Genomic DNA, 19301 nt, shown 5'->3' with positions numbered 1-19301 from the left:
GTTGACCCTGGCCATTGACCAAGCAACCCAACGTTCCTACCAGCTCCCTCCGCAGGAATGTGTTAGGTTGCATGAGTTTGGTTTCGAGGTTTTGGGCTCATGTGCCTTTGGCATTGACAGCACATGGTTTACACACAGTCCTAATGCAAGGACAGTTAAAAGGGTTGGGGTACCAAAGTTAACTCCCCGACTACTTGAATCTCTATTGTAATGTAGCTTGACAATTTATTATCAAAATTTTATTTAAAAGCGACTCATGCTAGCAATGCAATTTACTGGTTAGACCATATCTGATGCTATAGTAATGTCACCTATTACCAGAGTTAAGCGGTATGCCTTTCAGTTAAGGCCAAAATTTGTACCGCGCGTTGTTCTTCAGCAGGAAGGTCCCAGCATACGGAGCGAAAAGTCCAGACAGCGTGCCAAGCAATGCGCGGTACGACCCGAGAGCAAACCACGCAAACCTCCATGGCAGTAAAACGCACGCCAGTTTAAACGCTGCGCTGACCGACGGTGACCTTGTCTCTGAGATGGGGGGGGAGGAGGGAGGGAGCAGGTTTGCGGGGGGGGGGCGGTGGGGAAGGCCGGGCACGGCTGCCGAGGCTCTCGGGGTTATTGAGCGGGCAAACGGAAAAGACCTGACGATCTAAAGGGACCGCCCGTCGTGCGGCACCAGCGGGGAGAAGTTGGGAGGGGGGAAGACGTTATTACCGCTAAGCTTCCTTTTAACCCAACCGCACCGCTCCTAACCGCCACCGCCCGCCGACTCGCTCCTCACCGCGCCACGGCAAGCTTGCGGCGGTTTCATTTAGACGTCGCGATTCGGACGTTTTTCTGTTTTACTAACCCGTAATGACGGGATTTTTGTAATGCATTTTGAGTTGGAATGCTGTCGCCAACACGTCCGGATGGGTTGCCCCGAAGCACAATGCATTTACAATTGCAGGCTGCGAGCGGTTTTGGGTAGAAGCAAGCGAAATTATTGGCGTTGAAAGTAATAACAAAACCGATTTGCTCACCGCCGTAGAAAAAAATATACGAGCGGTAACCTGCAGCGGGCGACCTCATCGCTGCTGCCTCTATGTTCCCTCCGTACATCTAGCGTGCACCTTCTACTCGCGGGCTACGGAACGCCTCGCTCCCAGCGATTTCGTTTTTCCTGAAAATCGCTATCTGCAGGGACATAACAAAAATATGTTTGCAGGAAAGTGGCGGGCGGAGTGGCTCAAAGGTCACAGCGCTGTGCTGGCACTGCAGGGACCCTGGATTTGAACCCAGGCAGTCTGACGTCATTAAGTCGGATTGTAAAGTGCGGTGAGTTGATGGGCTCAGCCTGGTAAACCAATGACTGCGCGCGAAAACAAATGCAAAAAAGCCATCACATTAAATTTAGTCCTGCACTTAACTTGGCAAAATTCCAGCTCTGAGAATTAAAAAAAATTCTGTCATGCCACAAACCTCTCTCACGTGCATGTGAAAAAAAGACTGCCCACTGTTGTGTCGACATAGGTCACTGAGTGGATCTGAGGTAGATCTCTGATACCTAATTCCATTGCCTGTTCTCCAACAGGAAGGGTTTAGCTGAATTCCAGCGCTTTAAATAAAAAAAGATACTGTGATTATACCACCATGTGACACATTATCTCTGTAGCAAAGCGGGTGGACAAGTGCTGCCCCTATTGTGTGGACAAGAGGTTACTTGAAGGCCTCTCAGAGGTAGCGCTCCCCTGCGCGATGTCTGAATGTATACTTTGTCACGTGACATGACGTTTATAGTGCAATTGTGCTGTAATAAAAGTGTATTGCAGCACTAACTAACCGGAGCCTTCGTGACCTCGCCATCAAACGCAACACAACGATAACGCTGGGTGGGGGTCTTTAAGACTCGATCACCTGCAAGATAAACCCTTGTGCAAGGAGATATCACTACGAGACCTTGCCTGCTTGCCTTGTAAAGAAGAAAGCCCCACCTTGTCCTGCTTTATAACGGATGACAGGCCGCCTCTCACGGCCGGAGTGTCAGCCAAGCTAGGGAAACACGCTCGAAAGGGTGACCGCCTTGCTGATGGCAGCGATTAAATCAGTCGCTGTATTGATCATTGCATCGCAGGTCCACAACAAGATGGTAACGGCTTGGGGAGACCTTCTAACAGCAGTGGACTGATCATGATTTAAACCGATGCAAGGCGCTTTGAGCGCTATGAGTGCAAAGGTGGCGTAAAAACAAACGGCAACACTAACAGCAGTAATAACACTGGTCAACACGCTTTTTCTGGCATAAGGTATTCCAACGGTTTTAATGTAATTTTAGGGTGCTGATTCCAAATCTGGCATCAGTTTTTGTCTATCACATAAGGTTTTTGAGATATCAAATATTGCATTTTCAATAAAAACTGCAGAAGAAAAATATTAAATAAAGGTGGATATCTACATAAAATTATATTATAAACACACTATCCTAAAAATACAGCACCATATTTTAACACTAAAGCAGTCACTGACTCGCAACAACTTGCAATCATAAGTCACAGAGTTAATTTCGGGTAAAATCAATGAAAATGGGGTATGCCGATAGCATAAAAATGAGATGTGATAGAGCAAATCTGAGATCAGATTTGGAATCAGCACCCTGAAATTAGTCTAGAACAGTGGCAAAAGTCCAGGCCAGAAAACAATTATTATTTGGTTCTTTCGGTTAAGTCACGTCTAAAGATAAAATAATAATTTAAATTAAATAATAGAATACGACGTTTCGATTGCAACACAAGCAATCATCATCAGGTATAATGAAATAGCGACATAATATCTAACCAGAAAACTATAGACAGACATATTAGCAGACAGATATCACCAAGATACATACATAGCGAGAGCAACACAGGTAACAGAGAGGGGTGATCGTCTCTGTGGGGTGGCCTTAAATAGACAGAAGGGGGGGGCGGAGGCAGAGAGAGGGAGGGGGGTTAGAGAAAAAATTAGCATATCAATGAGTGGTCCATAAAACGTGGTGCTGCAAGTACGATGGCACGGCAAGCAAGCCTGAAAATCAGGAGAAAGACACACTAAAATTAAATAACCTAGTAAAATATCGAAATGTAATGTAATACAACACAGAGGGTCGGTCAACACACAATTAACGCATAGCCTGGTTGATAACGTATTTCAAAGATTGCTAAGTTAGAATTTAAGTGTGAACATTCTCTAACCCCCCTCCCTCTCTCTGCCTCCGCCCCCCCCTCTGTCTATTTAAGGCCACCCCACAGAGACGATCACCCCTCTCTGTTACCTGTGTTGCTCTCGCTATGTATGTATCTTGGTGATATCTGTCTGCTAATATGTCTGTCTATAGTTTTCTGGTTAGATATTATGTCGCTATTTCATTATACCTGATGATGATTGCTTGTGTTGCAATCGAAACGTCGTATTCTATTATTTAATTTATTATTTTATCTTTAGACGTGACTTAACCGAAAGAACCAAATAATAATTCCTGCAGTCACGAAAGTTCTAAAATTAAGATTGAACCACTTCTACGGGGAAGTTTTAAGCTTATCTTTTTTCTCTCTCTCTGGCGACTTGTTTTCTCTGCCTGTGTCCTCTTTAGAATGTTCACACTTAAATTCTAACTTAGCAATCTTTGAAATACGTAATCAACCAGGCTATGCGTTAATTGTGTGTTGACCGACCCTCTGTGTTGTATTACATTACATTTCGATATTTTACTAGGTTATTTAATTTTAGTGTGTCTTTCTCCTGATTTTCAGGCTTGCTTGCCGTGCCATCGTACTTGCAGCACCACGTTTTATGGACCACTCATTGATATGCTAATTTTTTCTCTAACCCCCCTCCCTCTCTCTGCCTCCGCCCCCCCCTTCTGTCTATTTAAGGCCACCCCACAGAGACGATCACCCCTCTCTGTTACCTGTGTTGCTCTCGCTATGTATGTATCTTGGTGATATCTGTCTGCTAATATGTCTGTCTATAGTTTTCTGGTTAGATATTATGTCGCTATTTCATTATACCTGATGATGATTGCTTGTGTTGCAATCGAAACGTCGTATTCTATTATTTAATTTAATTTATTATTTTTATCTTTAGACGTGACTTAACCGAAAGAACCAAATAATAATTCCTGCAGTCACGAAAGTTCTAAAATTAAGATTGCCAGAAAACAATGTTTTTTGTTGTTGTTGACCAGTGTAATCCTTCGTACGTGGTGAATATCGGATCACTGCACATGGGTCATCCGCACAGAGCCAGGCGGCATTTGGTTTGAAGCCAGATTTATGAGGTGTGTTATTTTTTGTGTGGTCAATGGATTCCATTCTGAATCAGCCACACTATGCTTCAGCACCGGGCTTAACCGCTGCTGAGATTCACAGTGCTCCGAATGTCGATAGTATGCCTACAAAACCAACACGGTTACTGTTTAACACGTGGGGTTTCGTGACCAATATCATCCGCAACAGGTTTTTTTGGGTTAGATCGCGTAAATATAAAATTCTGGCTGTCGCTTGATGAAGCTAGTTATAATTACTGGCGAAACGTCGTAGTCAGTTTCTAAATGTTGTGGCTTTGCTCTCCAACACACACGGGTGGTGGCGGGTTTAACGACACATTTATATATCTCCGTGATCTAACCCAAAAAAACCTGTATTATGGACAACACGGTACTGTATTAGGTTTTATAAACACAGCGTTTGCTATGCAAGCGCAGTGCGCTAACCACCTCGCCGTCGCTCCCGTAACTACCACCAATGTAGTTACGGGAGTACATTTTTGGATGTGGGGATGTAGTTACGAGACCGGCATGCAGCAGCCTCCTCTTGCGAGTGATGTCACAAGGGTCTTAAATGGCGTTGGTGCAGTCACCGGCCTGCGAAGTAGCGCGTTAATCAGTGTGTTAATTTCATGAACAAAACGCATTGAGGAAAATATTCGTCAGCCAAGTGCTTAAAATTTTAATCAACGATGACCGGGCAGATGAAAACCATCAAGCGCGACGATGACTACGGCTGCCGCTCACCGAAAATCAACACGCGACCGATCATGATGAGACGGCATCACAGATGTCGACGAAAACGTTTGACAGCTGACGGCTTTAGCCGACTAAAACTTAGAGGGCGACTAGATGAAATCAACAGACTCGGACGCAACTAGAATTCTGCAGTTTTCCGCCAACACTAAAGGCTCCCGACGAAAATAACAAATGCTGACTCGACGGACATTGGCGGTAATCAAACCGTCGACTCCGCGATTTCCTGGCGCAGTGGCAAGCACGCCGACTTGTCAGGCTGCGTGCGATTTATCAGCCGAATTTAGCGCTTCCGTCCCTTCGGAAGGAACGAGCCACAGAGACGCTGTGTTCGGGGAGGACATATTTACGGTGGCCGCTGACTTTCGAGAGGGAGTGCCGATTGTAAGAGGAAGCGGCAGAGGAAAATGTTTGGGTGAAATGAAAGCTCCCTTGTCTTGTTCATTAGACTCAGCATTCCACTTACTCTCCCACACGCCCGCTCATTCTCACTCCCAACTTACACACCCACTTTGCTTGCTCACTCCCTCACCTACTCAATCTCTCACACACTCACCCCACCCACCCATTCACTCACTATGTCCCACCTGGTTACTGACCCATTCGCTCACTAAACCAATCGCTGACTCTCCCATCCACTCAACTCACCCACTCACTCATCCACCTACTTACTCATTCACACTCACCCACCCACACTCTCATCTGTTCACTCACCCACTCACTCTCCCACCTGCTCACTCACTCACCCACACTCCCATCTATTTACTCACCCACCCACTCACCCATCCACCCACTCACTCGCTCGCTCGCTCTCCCACCTGCTCACTCACTCATCTGTCCTCTCATTCACCCACCCATCCACTCATTTACCCACCCACCTGCTCACCCACTCACACTCTTCTCACACCTGCTTACTCACTCATCTGCCCTCTCTCGCACCCGCCTGCCCATGGAGAAACAGCGTAGGCACTGGTGGGGGGGGCGCACCCCCCCCCCCCCAGTGCTCTCTACACACGGTGACGCACGCGTTTGAAGCTGAAAGCGATACCGAGAAAAAACACAGGACATAAAATACTGACGTCATTCAGAGGCCCCGAACACAGCAGCTCACGTGTTATCACTGATCTCCATGGCACAGCACTCACCAAGCTCTCACACAGCATATCCCCCTGCACCGACATGTAAAGGGCAATGCGGCACAACCTCACGTATCCGACCGTCACGCGTCCGCCCCGACCAATTAACCGGCCCACACCCAGTGCAGTATTGTTTGTGAGCGGTACGACCGTCATGTGCTACAGATGTTCACGAATCCAACGTTTTCACACACACACAGCCACGGCTTCTGAATCTCGCGTACGTTTGCTTACCTCCAAAGCACGGCCAAGCAATTCCCTGTTGTTTACAGCGGTGCACACTTTATTTTTTTTATCCGCTAACCTATCTGTGAGCAGTGCAATGGTTATTTTCAATTGACGTTCACAAATCCGACCCTTTTTCACATATCCGCCTATAACATCATTCCACAGCGAGTCGAATATATGCCACGTTGTACTGTTTTGACGAGATTGACTCACTTACGATAGGCTCGCTGCCAAGTCCCATTAATAATTGAAAGTGCGGAGGCGGCAGGGTCGCCCAGAGGTGAGAGCGATGAGCCGGCACCACTGGCATCCTGGGTTCAAATCCAGGTTTCAGCTGCCTGTGATTACACCGGGGGCTCAAGTGTAGCGAGTTGATGGTTCTCAGCCCCAGTCACTAATGACCGCACACGTTAAATTTGGTTCCGCAATTCATTTAGCAAAAAACTCCAGCTCTGACGATTAAACAAATGGCACGTGACGAACATCACTCTCTTCTTGGTTCTTTCGGTAAAGTCACGTAGAATGGAAATAATAAAATAATGAAAAGAAAACATAATAAAATAATTGTATAATGTAATTTTTATTATTTTATTATTTCCATTCTACGTGTGGAATGGAAATAATAAAATAATAAAAAGACAACATTTTAAAATAATTATATTGTTATTTTTATTATTTCCATTCTACGTGACTTTACCGAAAGAACCAAGAAGATGAATCCCTGCAGTCACGAAAGCTTTAAATCGAAATTGAACCTCACTCTCATATGCAGAACGGGTGGGGAAAGTGCCGTGTGTGGACCAGAGGCTACGTGAAGAAGCGATCTCAGTCAGAGGTAGCTCTGTGGCATCCGCTTCCCCTCACGCCGAGGAGCACGCGCTTGCTCCACGAGAGATCCAAAGGGATTCTTCGTCACGTGACGCCGTGACGCCGAAAGCGCGGCCGTGGATACAATCGGGGAACACATCAGAGCAAATCCAGTTTTCAAGAATGTTAAGCGTGACGCACGCGTACAACAGTGAGGCGCGCCGTCGTAATTTAACTGGAGGGCAGCAGCCCGCCCTACAGACGGGGTTAATCTTTCCCCATCAGCTCAGCTGTTCTCCCCTCTCTGGCAGAGGTCGCAAACGGGTTTTGATTCCTTACCCGTACCCGGCCGCACCAGTGTCGCAAACGGGTACCCGTACCCGGCTGGGTACGGGTAGCCGGGTATCGGGTAGGGTACGGGTATCGGGTACCCGATTGCGACCTCTGGGATGAAGCCATGTTGCAGGCGCGGGTGGGTTGATTCTAGGAACTTGAATTGTGAGAAGAGACAAGACGTTGGGAAATGAGTGACAAACGGTTACTCACCAGTGACTCACGGCCTACCCGGCTACCCGTACCCGGCCGGGTACGGGTAGCCGGGTATCGGGTACCCGATTGCGACCTCTGATCTCTGGTATTTCCGCCGTTGGCTCTGCCCCCTCCGCTGTTGACCGCTCCCAACACTCAGCAGGCACCTGGCGCTGCTCACGCAACACCGCTACCGGTTACTCCATTGCGATATTAATACATACTTTAATACATTACTGCAATATATAATAATAAAATACAATCTTGTGCGTCGCTTACAGCGCAATAGATTCCACTCGTTCTCAACACGCTTCCCTGAATCATTGCAATAGAAATAAATCACAGGTACAAAGTCACCCACAATGCACCACCAGATCTCGTCAGATCTCGAAAGCTAAGCAATGTTGAACTAAAAACAACTGTGCTTTGACGGGTAACCTCCGTGCATAACAGGAGATTTGAAGAATGGCAATTCTCCACGGAAAATACTGGCGATTGCAACAATCCTATCCGGCAAAGTAATAGGTTCCAAGAATGGCGCTGTAAATTTCAGGCTAGCAGGGGCACAGATGCGTGTGTGTGTGTCTGCTGACTGAATGTGTGAGCGTGTGCTGCTATGAATGTGTGTGTGCTTTGTGAATGTGTGCTGACTGAACAACTGTTTGTGTGTGACTCAGCCTAAAATGAATACCTGGTGCGGTGTGTAAACATCACCAGTCGGGAGACAAAGGTGGTCGGGCGTGGTGCTGGCCACCCACCCCCTCCTGTGCCGTGCCGGCCTTCATAAGTGCTCGCTAACAGCACTTGCCCTAACAGTCTGTAAAGACTATATGGGGGATCTTTGGCTCTCTGTGTGTGCTGTGTGAATGTATGTGTATGTGCAGACTGCGAATGTGTGTGCTCTGCCTCTATGAATGTGTCCCCTGTGTGTGTTGACTGTACGTGTGTGAATGTATGTTTGCTGTGGCTGTGCATTGACCGGATGTGTGTGTTGACTGCATCTGTTCGATGCGTATATGCATTGACGGTACGTGTGCATGTCTGTGCTGTCCCGATATAGCGTTGGTGTCTCTTAGCCACATCTGAACACCTAGTTGAGGGGGGGGGGGGTGCCTGGACACCCACCACCCATGGTGGCGAGAATTACCCAGGAAACTAGGGAACTACACGAATTTCTCACCCTCTCAACCCACTCGGCACGCAGCGCTCAAGCCTTGTGCAGAGCAGAGATCGTTCCACGGTAACTGTGACGCTTTCCCCGCACGTCACGCCAAACCTCGTTCCAAACCGGCCCACCCACCCGCCCTCTTCCTCCTGCTGCTGCTGCTGCCACCGCTACTGGTCAGTCCGGGTGACCCGCGTTTGACCCTTGCCCCCAGAGGGGCGCGAGAATCTGGCGCCGTGAACCTTGGAGCTGTAGACTTCCGGCAGGAGCGCAGCGAGCGCCTGGTCCAGCAGCACGCCGGTGAGGCCCCACACCCTGTGACCGCCCCAGGCCGACGCCGCCGCCGAAGCCGCCGACTCTGCCGACGACGTCGCCGCAGCGGAGGCAGCGTGGGGCGAGCGGCCCGTGCTGAAGAGCGGCAGCGTGTACGCGTAGCGGCCGCCGTGAGCGCGGAACCGCGTGTAGCCCTGGTGCGCGGGGTCGCACAGGTGGCGCAGAGAGACGAGGAATGCCTCCTCTACCTGCGAGGGGGGGCAGGGCGGTGAGGGTGGAGGAGGGGGTGTGTGGTCGATATCATCGTCGTCGCCACCGTCGTCGTCACGATTAACACTGCCGTCGCTATCTTTGTAATTATCACTGCCATCTCCATCATCATCGCCGTCGTCCCCAGTGGCACCATCGCCATCATTAAAATCGTCACAATCAGCAGCGAGGGGGGAAATTTAGCAGGGCCCCCCTATTTCATTCCTTGCAGCGGGGCCCATGCCAACCAAGCTACACCACTGGCCCTGACCACCACCACCCATATCCACTCTAATTTTACGTTAATTTATTTTTGTAATGTGCCTTAGGATGCGATTGCATATAGAAACCAATTCAGAGAGTTCCCGTTCTATCCCTCCGCGTGTGTAAAGAATAGGGCAAGGCCCGGACAAACGGGGGGGGAGAGAGAGCACTTCAATCCCACACTTGACAGACTCTGGTCACGCCTCGACAACAGGCCTTGGGTTCTCCTCCTGGGGAAGGGGGTGGGGCAGGGGGGGGGGGTTAGAATTCACATCGACACACCGAGCCAGACCCTACGGGATCCTGGGTTCAAGTTCCAGGTCACCGCTTGGAGTAATTGGGTACCTTGTGCGTAGGAGGTCCCTTGCACTTTGTGGATGCGACCGACGTTTGTTAAAGTAGAGGCCAGGAAATCTGCAGAATCTCTACAAAGCAAACGACAAACTGTCCAGGAATATTGGGGGCCATTTGTTTTTTTGGGTAACCGTTTCGTAACACAGCCTCGTCAAACAACCGTTACACGCAAGGCAAAAATGTAAACGTTATTGTTTCCCGTGATTTTGCAATTTGTGATTGAGCCCAAGAGGTGGCGTGGTTGTTAATGGATAGATCGTGGCGGATGACAGAACCCCGTATTGTCTCATATTGTTGAGCGTCTTCGGCGTGGGTTAGGCGGCTGCCTCACCTCGTCTGGGTTGGGATTCAAGGCGCCCGGGTCAACTTCTCCCAGGTCTGCGAGCACTGGCCACACCATCATTTTGCCCGTCTAATGAACCACGCACACCAAGACACAGCGGCGCAAGCAAACTGGAATCGTCAACGACAACAGCGACAGCCGCTATTCGGCACTAAGAGGCGGTGACGTCACTACAGCGCTTGTGCCAGGCTATGTGCACTTTGATGTCATCGCGTGGAATGTGGAAGGCTCGCTGCTGTCAGGTCACGGAACAGACCCAGGTGCTCTGAGCTGACTGACAGAGATAACTGGCAGATGCACCACCTGTGCTCCCCACTGTATGAATCACACAACAACCGCTATTCGCCACTAAGTGGCAGTGACGTCTCCACGGCGTTTGTGGGCTTGGGGGGCCGCCAATTCAATCTGCGGTGCTGTGTGTGTGCGAGAGTGCGAGAGTCCATGTGGGGAGCGGTGGTGTAGCGGTTAGCACACTGCGCTATGAACCTGGCGACCCGGGTTCGATTCCCGCTCACGGCCAACACCAGTGACGATTATCTGAAGCGGTCCTGGGCCTCCCCTAGGTTGAGGCCACGTGAAGTGTCGAACGCCCGCTGGCAGGAGGTCACGGGGCAGACCCAGGTGCCACACACGCACTCACACACTCGCACACACGAACGCACACATGCACTCTCACACAAAGACAAAGATCCCCCGTATAGCCTTAACAGACTGTAGGGGCAAGTGCTGTTAGCGAGCACCTATGAAGGCCGGAACGATACACGAGGGGGTGGGTGGCCAGCACCACGCCCGACCGCCTATATCTCCCCAGTGGCGATGTTTACACACCGCACCAGGTACTCATTTAAAACTGAGTCGACCTAGGGGAGGCCCAGGACCGGTTCAGATAATCGTCACTGGTGTTGGCCGTGAGTGGGAATCGACTCCGGGTTTCCAGGTTCATAGCGCAGCGCGCTAACCGCTACACTACAGCTCCCCACATGCACTCTCGCACACTCACACACGTACACACAGCACCACAGATTGAATTGGCGGCCCCCCCAAGCCCCAATGAGTAGCGGTGGTGCAGTGGTAGCACATTGCGCCATGAACCTGGCGACCTGAATTTCATTCACACTCATAGGCAACGAATATCTGAAACAGTTCAATCGACACAGCCTCAAATGACTACCTGGTGCATCGTGTAAACATCGCTGCTGGAGAGACAAAGGCGGCCGGGCGTGGTGCTGGCCACCCACTCCCTCGTGTGCCGTGCCGGCCTTCATAGGTGCGACTCACTTAACAGCACTTGCCACCAGGCGAGCTTTGTGCGTGCGTGCGTTTGTGCGTTCGTTTGTGCGTTTGTGTCGTACCACGTCTGGAACGGGGGTCAGGAGCCCCCACACGGAGTCACCGCTGATGTCCACCCCCAGCTCCTCCCGCGCCTCCCTCAACGCCGTCTCCACCACGTCCCGGTCCCCCTCTTCCTGTTTGCCGCCGGGGAAACTGGAAGATAAAAAGACAGATACCCGATGTAGCCACACGGATGTAGGAAAATATTTTTTTTACGCGGAGAGATAAACGCGGGAAGATGCTGTCCGCATATTGTGGGTGCCACGGTGGCGAGATGTTACCGACCTCGCCTGGTATACAGGTCGTGGGTTTGATCCTGACCCTGACGCTTGTATATTTGGAATTTGCGTGTCTCTCTCTCCCCGTGGTCACGTGGATTTATCTCCGAGTCCTCCGGTTTTTCCCTCCAAATTTATAATAATTGACATGCGTTCAGAGTATTTCTTTGGCTGACATCATTTGTGGCCACATCGCTTCTGAAAAAGAGCGAAATAGCTCAGTGGGCCTTACCTGGTAAAATAAAAAACCTAGCAGTAGTATTTAGCAGGGTTAGCGCGCTGCCTAGTGGAGAGTAGTGGAAATATTCTTCAAATCTCTGTGGAATCTCTCTCCTTTGAAGAGCCTGATATTTTCTTTTAGGGCCGCTGTCAGTGCAATATTACAAAAAAACATTAGTCTGCTTATCTATTTTATTATTTATATTCTCCACAAGTACGCTCATGCCGTGTATTATATATCATTTTGCATCGAACTAGGACCCATATCGTGAATAGACAGGTGGGTCTGCCTGTAATATCGTTAGTTCATCAGCATTGAGTCAAGCAAGCCTGACTGCTGATGAGACACTGTGTGTCGAAACCAGTCCAGAGTTTGTCTTGAATGAATGCCGCTGAAATGATGTGTGAGAGAGGCAGACACGCGCAGGTTAAGTGTCTGCTTATTTCTCGTTGTCCAACAGGGTTAGGTCACCATCTCGTGGTGATTGTTGGAATCAACACTAGCATTGCAAAGCCTGACCGTTGAGAAACTGAACATCAACATCGGTCTGGACTTTTGTTTGCACGGAGCCCTGTGACTCGCCTGTAATCCAGCACTGCGGAGGCGAGGAAGGTTGGTTGATCACTCGAATATTGGCATCGACTTGTGCCCACGCCTCTGAATCGAAGGAAGCTGTGCGCATTACGAATTTGTAACTTTTTTAACCCGTGTGCGTGCTGCCAAAAATATGCGCGCCCTCCCAGAAGGCCGCCGTATGCCTATGGGATGTGTAAATGCGTATTTGATCTTTTATTAATTCCTTGGTTCATCCGGTGCGTCTCAAGGCGCAGCGGTGCGGTAACGGGCGCGCACAGGGAGGCCAAGTCCCTCTCCTCACCAGACGTCCCCGCTATGTCGGCCGGGCATGGTGCGTGAACGCAGCGTCAGCAGCACGCTGGGCTCCCCCCCGGCGTGCCGGCACAGCGACACCAGCACTGCGGCGTCCACACGGCTCCCCTGGGACGGAGTCCACATGGGGATGGGCACCTGCTGCACCTGCTGCACCTGCTGCTGCACCTGCTGCTGCTGCACCCGCGTGGTCCCACGGTCCCTCCGGGCCAGCTCCCGCCGGCACCGCTCGCGGTTCGGCACGTCGAGGCACGATGCCACGAGGAGTTCCGCATCCTCCCGCGACAATGCCGTCCGTGCGGGACGCGACGAGAAGGGGGAACGGCGGTGCCACGGCCCAGACCAAGAGGTGGAGCGGGGCGACGAACAGTCGGAGGACGAGGGAACAAGTGGCGTGGCAAAGACGGGGCCGCTTAAGCAAGGCCGCAGGCTGTGCCGCAGGGCCGCGGGCCGTGCGAACATCTCCCCGTGTTGCTCTGTCGCCGCCCTGCTGAGGGTTTTCTGCTTAATTCCAGAATTCCTCTTGCGCAGGTGGCAACGTTCAGGTGCCCGTGATTCGGTTCTGGTAATGAAAGAAAACAAACGCATTAAAGATACTTTGTATTTATAAGGCACCCCTTAAACAATGCACATCAGAGTGTTGCGCATATACATGAGGAAGGGATGAGTGAGAAGCAACCAGGGAGAGAAAGGCTAAAATAGACCAGAGAGAGAACCAGAGAGAGAAGGCATTTTCAAACAGGTGATGGCGTCTTAAGTATGGTCAAATAAACACCGCCACAGCACATTGGGAAGCCCTCATCCAGCAGTGGATTGACAAAAGGGCTGTTGTACGTGTACCAAGATCCCCGTTATAGCCTTAACAAACTGCTGACTCAAGTGCTGTTCACGAGCACCTATGGAGGCCAGCACGGCACACGAGGGGGTGGGTGGCAGGCACCGCGCACACCGCCTTTGTCACCAAAGTGGAGATGTTTACACATCATACTCTGTACTTATTTGTGGGAAAATGCTGTCCTCATATTGTGGGTGCCATGGTGGCGAGATGTTACCGACCTCGCCTGGTATACAGGTCGTGGGTTTGATCCTGACCCTGACGCTTGACCTAGGGGATGGAGGCCCAGGACCGGTTCAGATATTCGTCACTGGTGTTGGGTGTGAGCGGGAATCGTACTCTGGTCGCCAGGTTCATAGCACACAGTACAAAAAGCGTCCATTCGCGACCAAGTGGCGGTGACGTCTCGACGGTACTTGTGCCAGGCCAGGTGCACTCCGAGGCCACGTGAAGTCGGAATCACTACTGAGACTGGAGGAATCCGAAGAGCAACAAAGCTCTTTTTCCACACATGTCCAGTAAATCACAGATGCCCAGTTATGCGACGAAAGGCTCGCTGACGGGGGAGGTCACGGGACAGACCCAGGTGCCGTTCGTTGACTTGAGGTGACTGGCGATTTGCACCACGTGTAGGCATGCACACAGGCGGCAGCGGCCACATGGCCCTATGACATCGGGTGGCGCGTGAGTGACATCACCGGCCTTTCACTGACATTACCCCCAACCCACCCCAACCACCTTCACACACTTGTGCCGCTCCCAAGGTGCACGGCACCCTTGCTGCCAATAACTACACTGGTCAACACGCTTTTTCTGGCATAAGGTATTCCAACGGGTTTAAGGTAATTTTTTTGTCTATCACATCAGGTTTTTGAGATATCAAATATTGCATTTTCAATAAAAACTGCGGAAGAAAAATATTAAATTAATGTGGATATCTACATAAAATGATATTATAAACACACTATCCTAAAAATACATCACCGCATTTGAACACTAAAGCAGTCACTGACTCGCAACAACTTGCAATCATAAGTGACAGAGTTAATTTCGGGTAAAATATATGAAAATGGGGTATGCCGATAGCATAAAAATGAGATGTGATAGAGCAAATCTGAGATCAGATTTGGAATCAGCACCCTGAAATTAGTCTAAAACAGCTGCAAAAGTCCAGGCCAGAAAAACAATTTTTGTTGTTGTTGACCAGTGTTATCCACGTCTTTTCTCTGCGTGTGTCTCGGCTGTCCGTCCGCATGTGTGTGTTTGTCCATGTGTGTGCTATCCCCGTGTCTTGTACACTGTTAATTTCTGTCTCTCTGATGTTGTATCTGTGTCTCTGTCTCGCTGTATCTATCAGTATTGTGTTGCTCTCTGTTCATGGACTGTATTCTGTTTCTCCACCGCTCCATCTCCGTGTCTATCTTTTTCTGTTTCTCTGTGCGTCCGTGTCTCTCACCGTCTCTCCATCTGTGTCTGTCGAATTCTCTAATGCGTTTCTCTGTGGCTATTTCTCTCTTTGTCTCTGTGTGTGTATGCCTGTCTATTTTAGTGTAGACCCCATCTCTATTTCTCTGCGTGTACTATACATCTCTGCAGCTCCGTCATGTCTCTCTGGGCCTGTCTCTCTCTGTCTTCCTCTGCATCTGTTTGTCTCTGTCTCCGTGTGTGTCTCTCAGTGTCTGTATATATCTCACCTCGTCTCCCATGTATCCCTCTTCGCAGACTTTGAAGACAGCGTTTCACACTCGGTCTTCCTGCCACAGATAAACAACAACAGCTGTCTGGCCGACAGCAGAGCACGTGCGTCCACATCAGAGGTTTTACCTCCACATCTCAAAGGCACGTTAGGGTTTAGACACGTCTGATTTTGGCAGTGGGTGGTGGACAAGGCCCGAACACATTCCTGCGGAGGGAGCTGGTAGGAACGTTGGGTTGCTCGGTCAATGGCCAGGGTCAACGGCGGCGTGGTGTATTCCGCAAATATGCCCCACTGTGAGGGCGGGCACAAGCCGGTGTGAGTAGGTTAAACGTTGAGTTTTATAAGGGCACCACGGGGTGACCAGCCCCTCCCCACCCAGCCCCACCCAGCCCCTCCCCACCCTTCCCCTCCCCACCCAGCCCCTCCCCACCCAGCCCCTCCCCACCCTTCCCCTCCCCACCCAGCCCCTCCCCACCCAGCCCCACCCCTCCCAGCCCCACCCTCCCCACCCAGCCCCTCCCTCCCCACCCAACCCCTCCCTGCACGACGGACACAATAATCCCCTGTGGGCTGGTGTAACCAGGAGGTTCCTACCAGTATTAATCCATACTCTTATTTCAGCGCACAACTTTATCTGTGATGAACGCTGCACTTTCCGTCGTTTTCATGCAGGGGGCGCTGCAAACCTACGCACCCCCTGCATGAACGACAGAGGCGCAGGGTCAGACGTTCGATTACGTTGGAATCGATCTGAAGACGGCGGTCTTCTCGCACTATTGTGGGCCCTCATCCTATTGTGGGCCCCCATCCTATTGTGGGCCCCCATCCTACTGTGGGCCCTCATCCTTTTGTGAGGGGAAGACATCCCTCATATATATTTGTAATCTTTATTGTAAGCTACTAAAAAAAATACATGGTCCAGTTTTGCCCCCATCCCCACCCACCCCGCCCGTGATTATAACCACGGCTGTTTTAGTTGAAACTTGTGGAACCCTAACCGCTTTAAGTCTACCCCCCGCCGTTGACAACGGTGATGATGATGGTGGCTGTGATGATGGTGGTGGCTGTGAGGATGGTGGCTGTGAGGATGGTGGCTGTGATGATGATGGTCAGGTGGCTGTGATGATGGTGGTGATGGTGGTGGCTGTGATGATGGTGGCTGTGATGATGGTGGTGGTGATGATGGTGGTGGCTGTGATGATGGTGGTGGTGATGATGGTGGTGGCTGTGATGATGATGGTGGCTGTGATGATGGTGGTGATGGTGATGATGGTGGTGATGGTGATGATGGTGGTGGCTGTGATGATGATGGCTGTGATGATGGTGGTGGTGGTGATGATGGTGGCTGTGATGATGGTGGTGGCTGTGATGATGGTGGTGGTGATGATGGTGGTGGCTGTGATGATGATGGTGGCTGTGATGATGTTGGTGATGGTGGTGATGGTGATGATGGTGGTGGCTGTGATGATGATGGCTGTGATGATGGTGGTGGTGGTGATGATGGTGGCTGTGATGATGGTGGTGGCTGTGATGATGGTGGTGATGATGATGGTGGTGGCTGTGATGATGGTGGTGGCTGTGATGGTGGTGGTGATGGTGGCTGTGATGATGGTGGCTGTGATGATGATGGTGGCTGTGATGGTGATGATGGTGGTGATGGTAATGATGATGGTGGCTGTGATGGGGTCAGTGTCCACTCACCGAGATGCGACGACGGTGTTGTCGCTCACGACGAGACGTGATCTCGCACGAGGAGAGCGACTCACAAGATGTCCTTCTCTTAGACACCCTCACAACCTTCCACCCTCACAACCTTCTACCCTCAAAGACAAATAAATACACCCGCGGGACTTTACCGAAAGAACCAAACAGTATGGATTCATGCAGTCACAAAAGCGTCAATTCGAGATCAATAACAAAGATATCGACCCTTTAACAGACTGCTGGGACCGAGTTGATCACGAAGGGGGTGGGGGGCCAGCACCACGCCCGACCGCCTTTGTCTCTCCCAAGTTACGATGTTTACTCCACACCGCTACAACAGGTACTCGCTTGAGGCCGAGCCGACCTAGGGGAGGGGGGGGGGAGCCCAGGACCGGCACTCACACACAGGACCGGCACACACAGACACACGTCTGTGTGTGTCTGTGTGTAGCTATCCCGACTAAAGGATGACTCCCAAACGAGACAAAACCTCCACCCAGTGTCACCCTGGCCACCTCTTACTGTACGTGGAGTACAGTGCGGGTCATTGGAACGCACATCCACGTGGCGGCCGCTAGAGGCCGCAATAGCTGCGCTTGGATCACTCCGAGCTCGTCTGGGGAGCTCGCAAGCATTTGGTGAAAGCAGAGTCTGACTGCTGCTGCTGCTGATGAGAAGCTCAACGTCGAAACCGATCCTTGCCTCTAAACATCTGGGGAGTTATCTTCTTGGTTCTTTCGGTAAAGTCACGTAGAAGTGAAATAATAAAATAATAAAAATAAAACAATAAAATAATTCTCACGACGTTTCGGCCACAACGCAATTCAGACGCTGTCTCCCCGACAGACCTGGTCTTCACCTGAGGACGGCTGCTTGCGTTGTGGCCGAAACGTCGTGAGAATTGTATTTTATTATGTTTTATTTGTATTATTTGTATTATTTCCCTTCTACGTGACTTTACCGAAAGAACCAAGAAGATGAATCCCTGCAGTCACGAAAGCTTTAAATCGAAATTTAAATCTGGGGAGTTCACCAGAATTGGTTAAAACAGAGCCTGACTACTGCTGCTGATGAGAGACTGAATATCGAAACCTGTCCTTGCCTCTAAACATCTGGGGAGTTCATCAGAATTGGTGAAAGCAGAGTCTGACTGCTGCTGCTGCTGATGAGAAAGTTAATGTTGAAGCCGGTCTTTGCCTCAACATCTGGGGAGTTCATCAGCATTGGTCAAAGCAGAGTCTGACTGCTGCTGCTGATGATGAGAAACTAAATGCCGAAGCCGGTCCTTGTCTATAAACATCTGGGCAGTTCACCAGAATCGTTCAGGCAAAGCCCGTCTCTGCTGCTGATGAGAAATTAAATGCCGAAGCCGGTCCTTGCTTCTAAACATCTGGGGAGTTCACCAGAATCGTTCAGGCAAAGCCCATCTCTGCTGCTGATGAGAAACTAAATGCTGAAGCCGGTCCTTGTCTATACGTAAACATCTGGGCAGTTCGCCAACATTGGTTCAAGCAAAGCCTGACTGCTGATGAGAAACTGAATGTTGAAACTGGTCCATAGTTTTCTTGATTTTTGTTGTTGCCAGCTGCAAAATAATCAACATGGGCGCACACTTCATCCAGCAGTGGAATGAGCATGGCTGACGACGAGTAATACACCACCCAGGAAAATGCATTGTACTATATCATTATCTGGTGTTGTGAGATGTCATATTCTTTAGGTCTTTCGGTAAAGTTACGTAGATAGGTTCAAAGAAAATAACAAAAATTAACAACAAAACGATTTTCTTTAAACCTATCTACGTGTCTTTACCGAAAAACCCAAAGAATACGAATTCCTGCAGTCACGAAAGCTTTAAGTCAAGATTGTGAGATGTCCTTTTTGACCGCATGACATGTCCCGTTGTTCTCGTACCTCCTCGGTGAACATGGCACATTGGGCCAACGTTGGTCCAAGGGGTTGA

The 19301-nt window shown here is 50.3% G+C and overlaps 1 protein-coding gene across 4 annotated transcripts in view; it reads right to left on the bottom strand.

Moving 5' to 3' along the window:
* LOC144945064 (mitochondrial coenzyme A diphosphatase NUDT8-like) overlaps window positions 1-18013 on the bottom strand; it is a 47458-nt gene extending 29445 nt beyond the window's left edge. The window contains exons 1-6 of one of the 4 annotated variants that reach the window (XM_078873276.1): window positions 17336-18013; window positions 15630-15716; window positions 13090-13662; window positions 11735-11867; window positions 10371-10451; window positions 9142-9420 (exon numbers count right to left, since the gene is read on the bottom strand). In XM_078873276.1, coding sequence (XP_078729402.1) covers window positions 9142-9420; window positions 10371-10451; window positions 11735-11867; window positions 13090-13562 — 966 coding nt within the window. In that variant the 5' untranslated portion in view covers window positions 13563-13662; window positions 15630-15716; window positions 17336-18013. Of the gene's footprint in view, window positions 1-7091; window positions 9421-10370; window positions 10452-11734; window positions 11868-13089; window positions 13663-15629; window positions 15717-17335 lie in introns of those variants that run through there. The other 3 variants (XM_078873277.1, XM_078873278.1, XM_078873279.1) reach the window with 3 other exon arrangements.
* Between the last annotated feature and the right edge of the window lie 1288 nt (window positions 18014-19301).

The sequence above is a fragment of the Lampetra fluviatilis genome, chromosome 36 (assembly GCF_964198595.1).
Source record: "Lampetra fluviatilis chromosome 36, kcLamFluv1.1, whole genome shotgun sequence".
NCBI lineage: Eukaryota > Metazoa > Chordata > Hyperoartia > Petromyzontiformes > Petromyzontidae > Lampetra > Lampetra fluviatilis.
The sequence above is the reverse complement of the archived record's forward strand: the minus strand, read 5'-3'. Positions and strand labels throughout refer to the sequence as shown.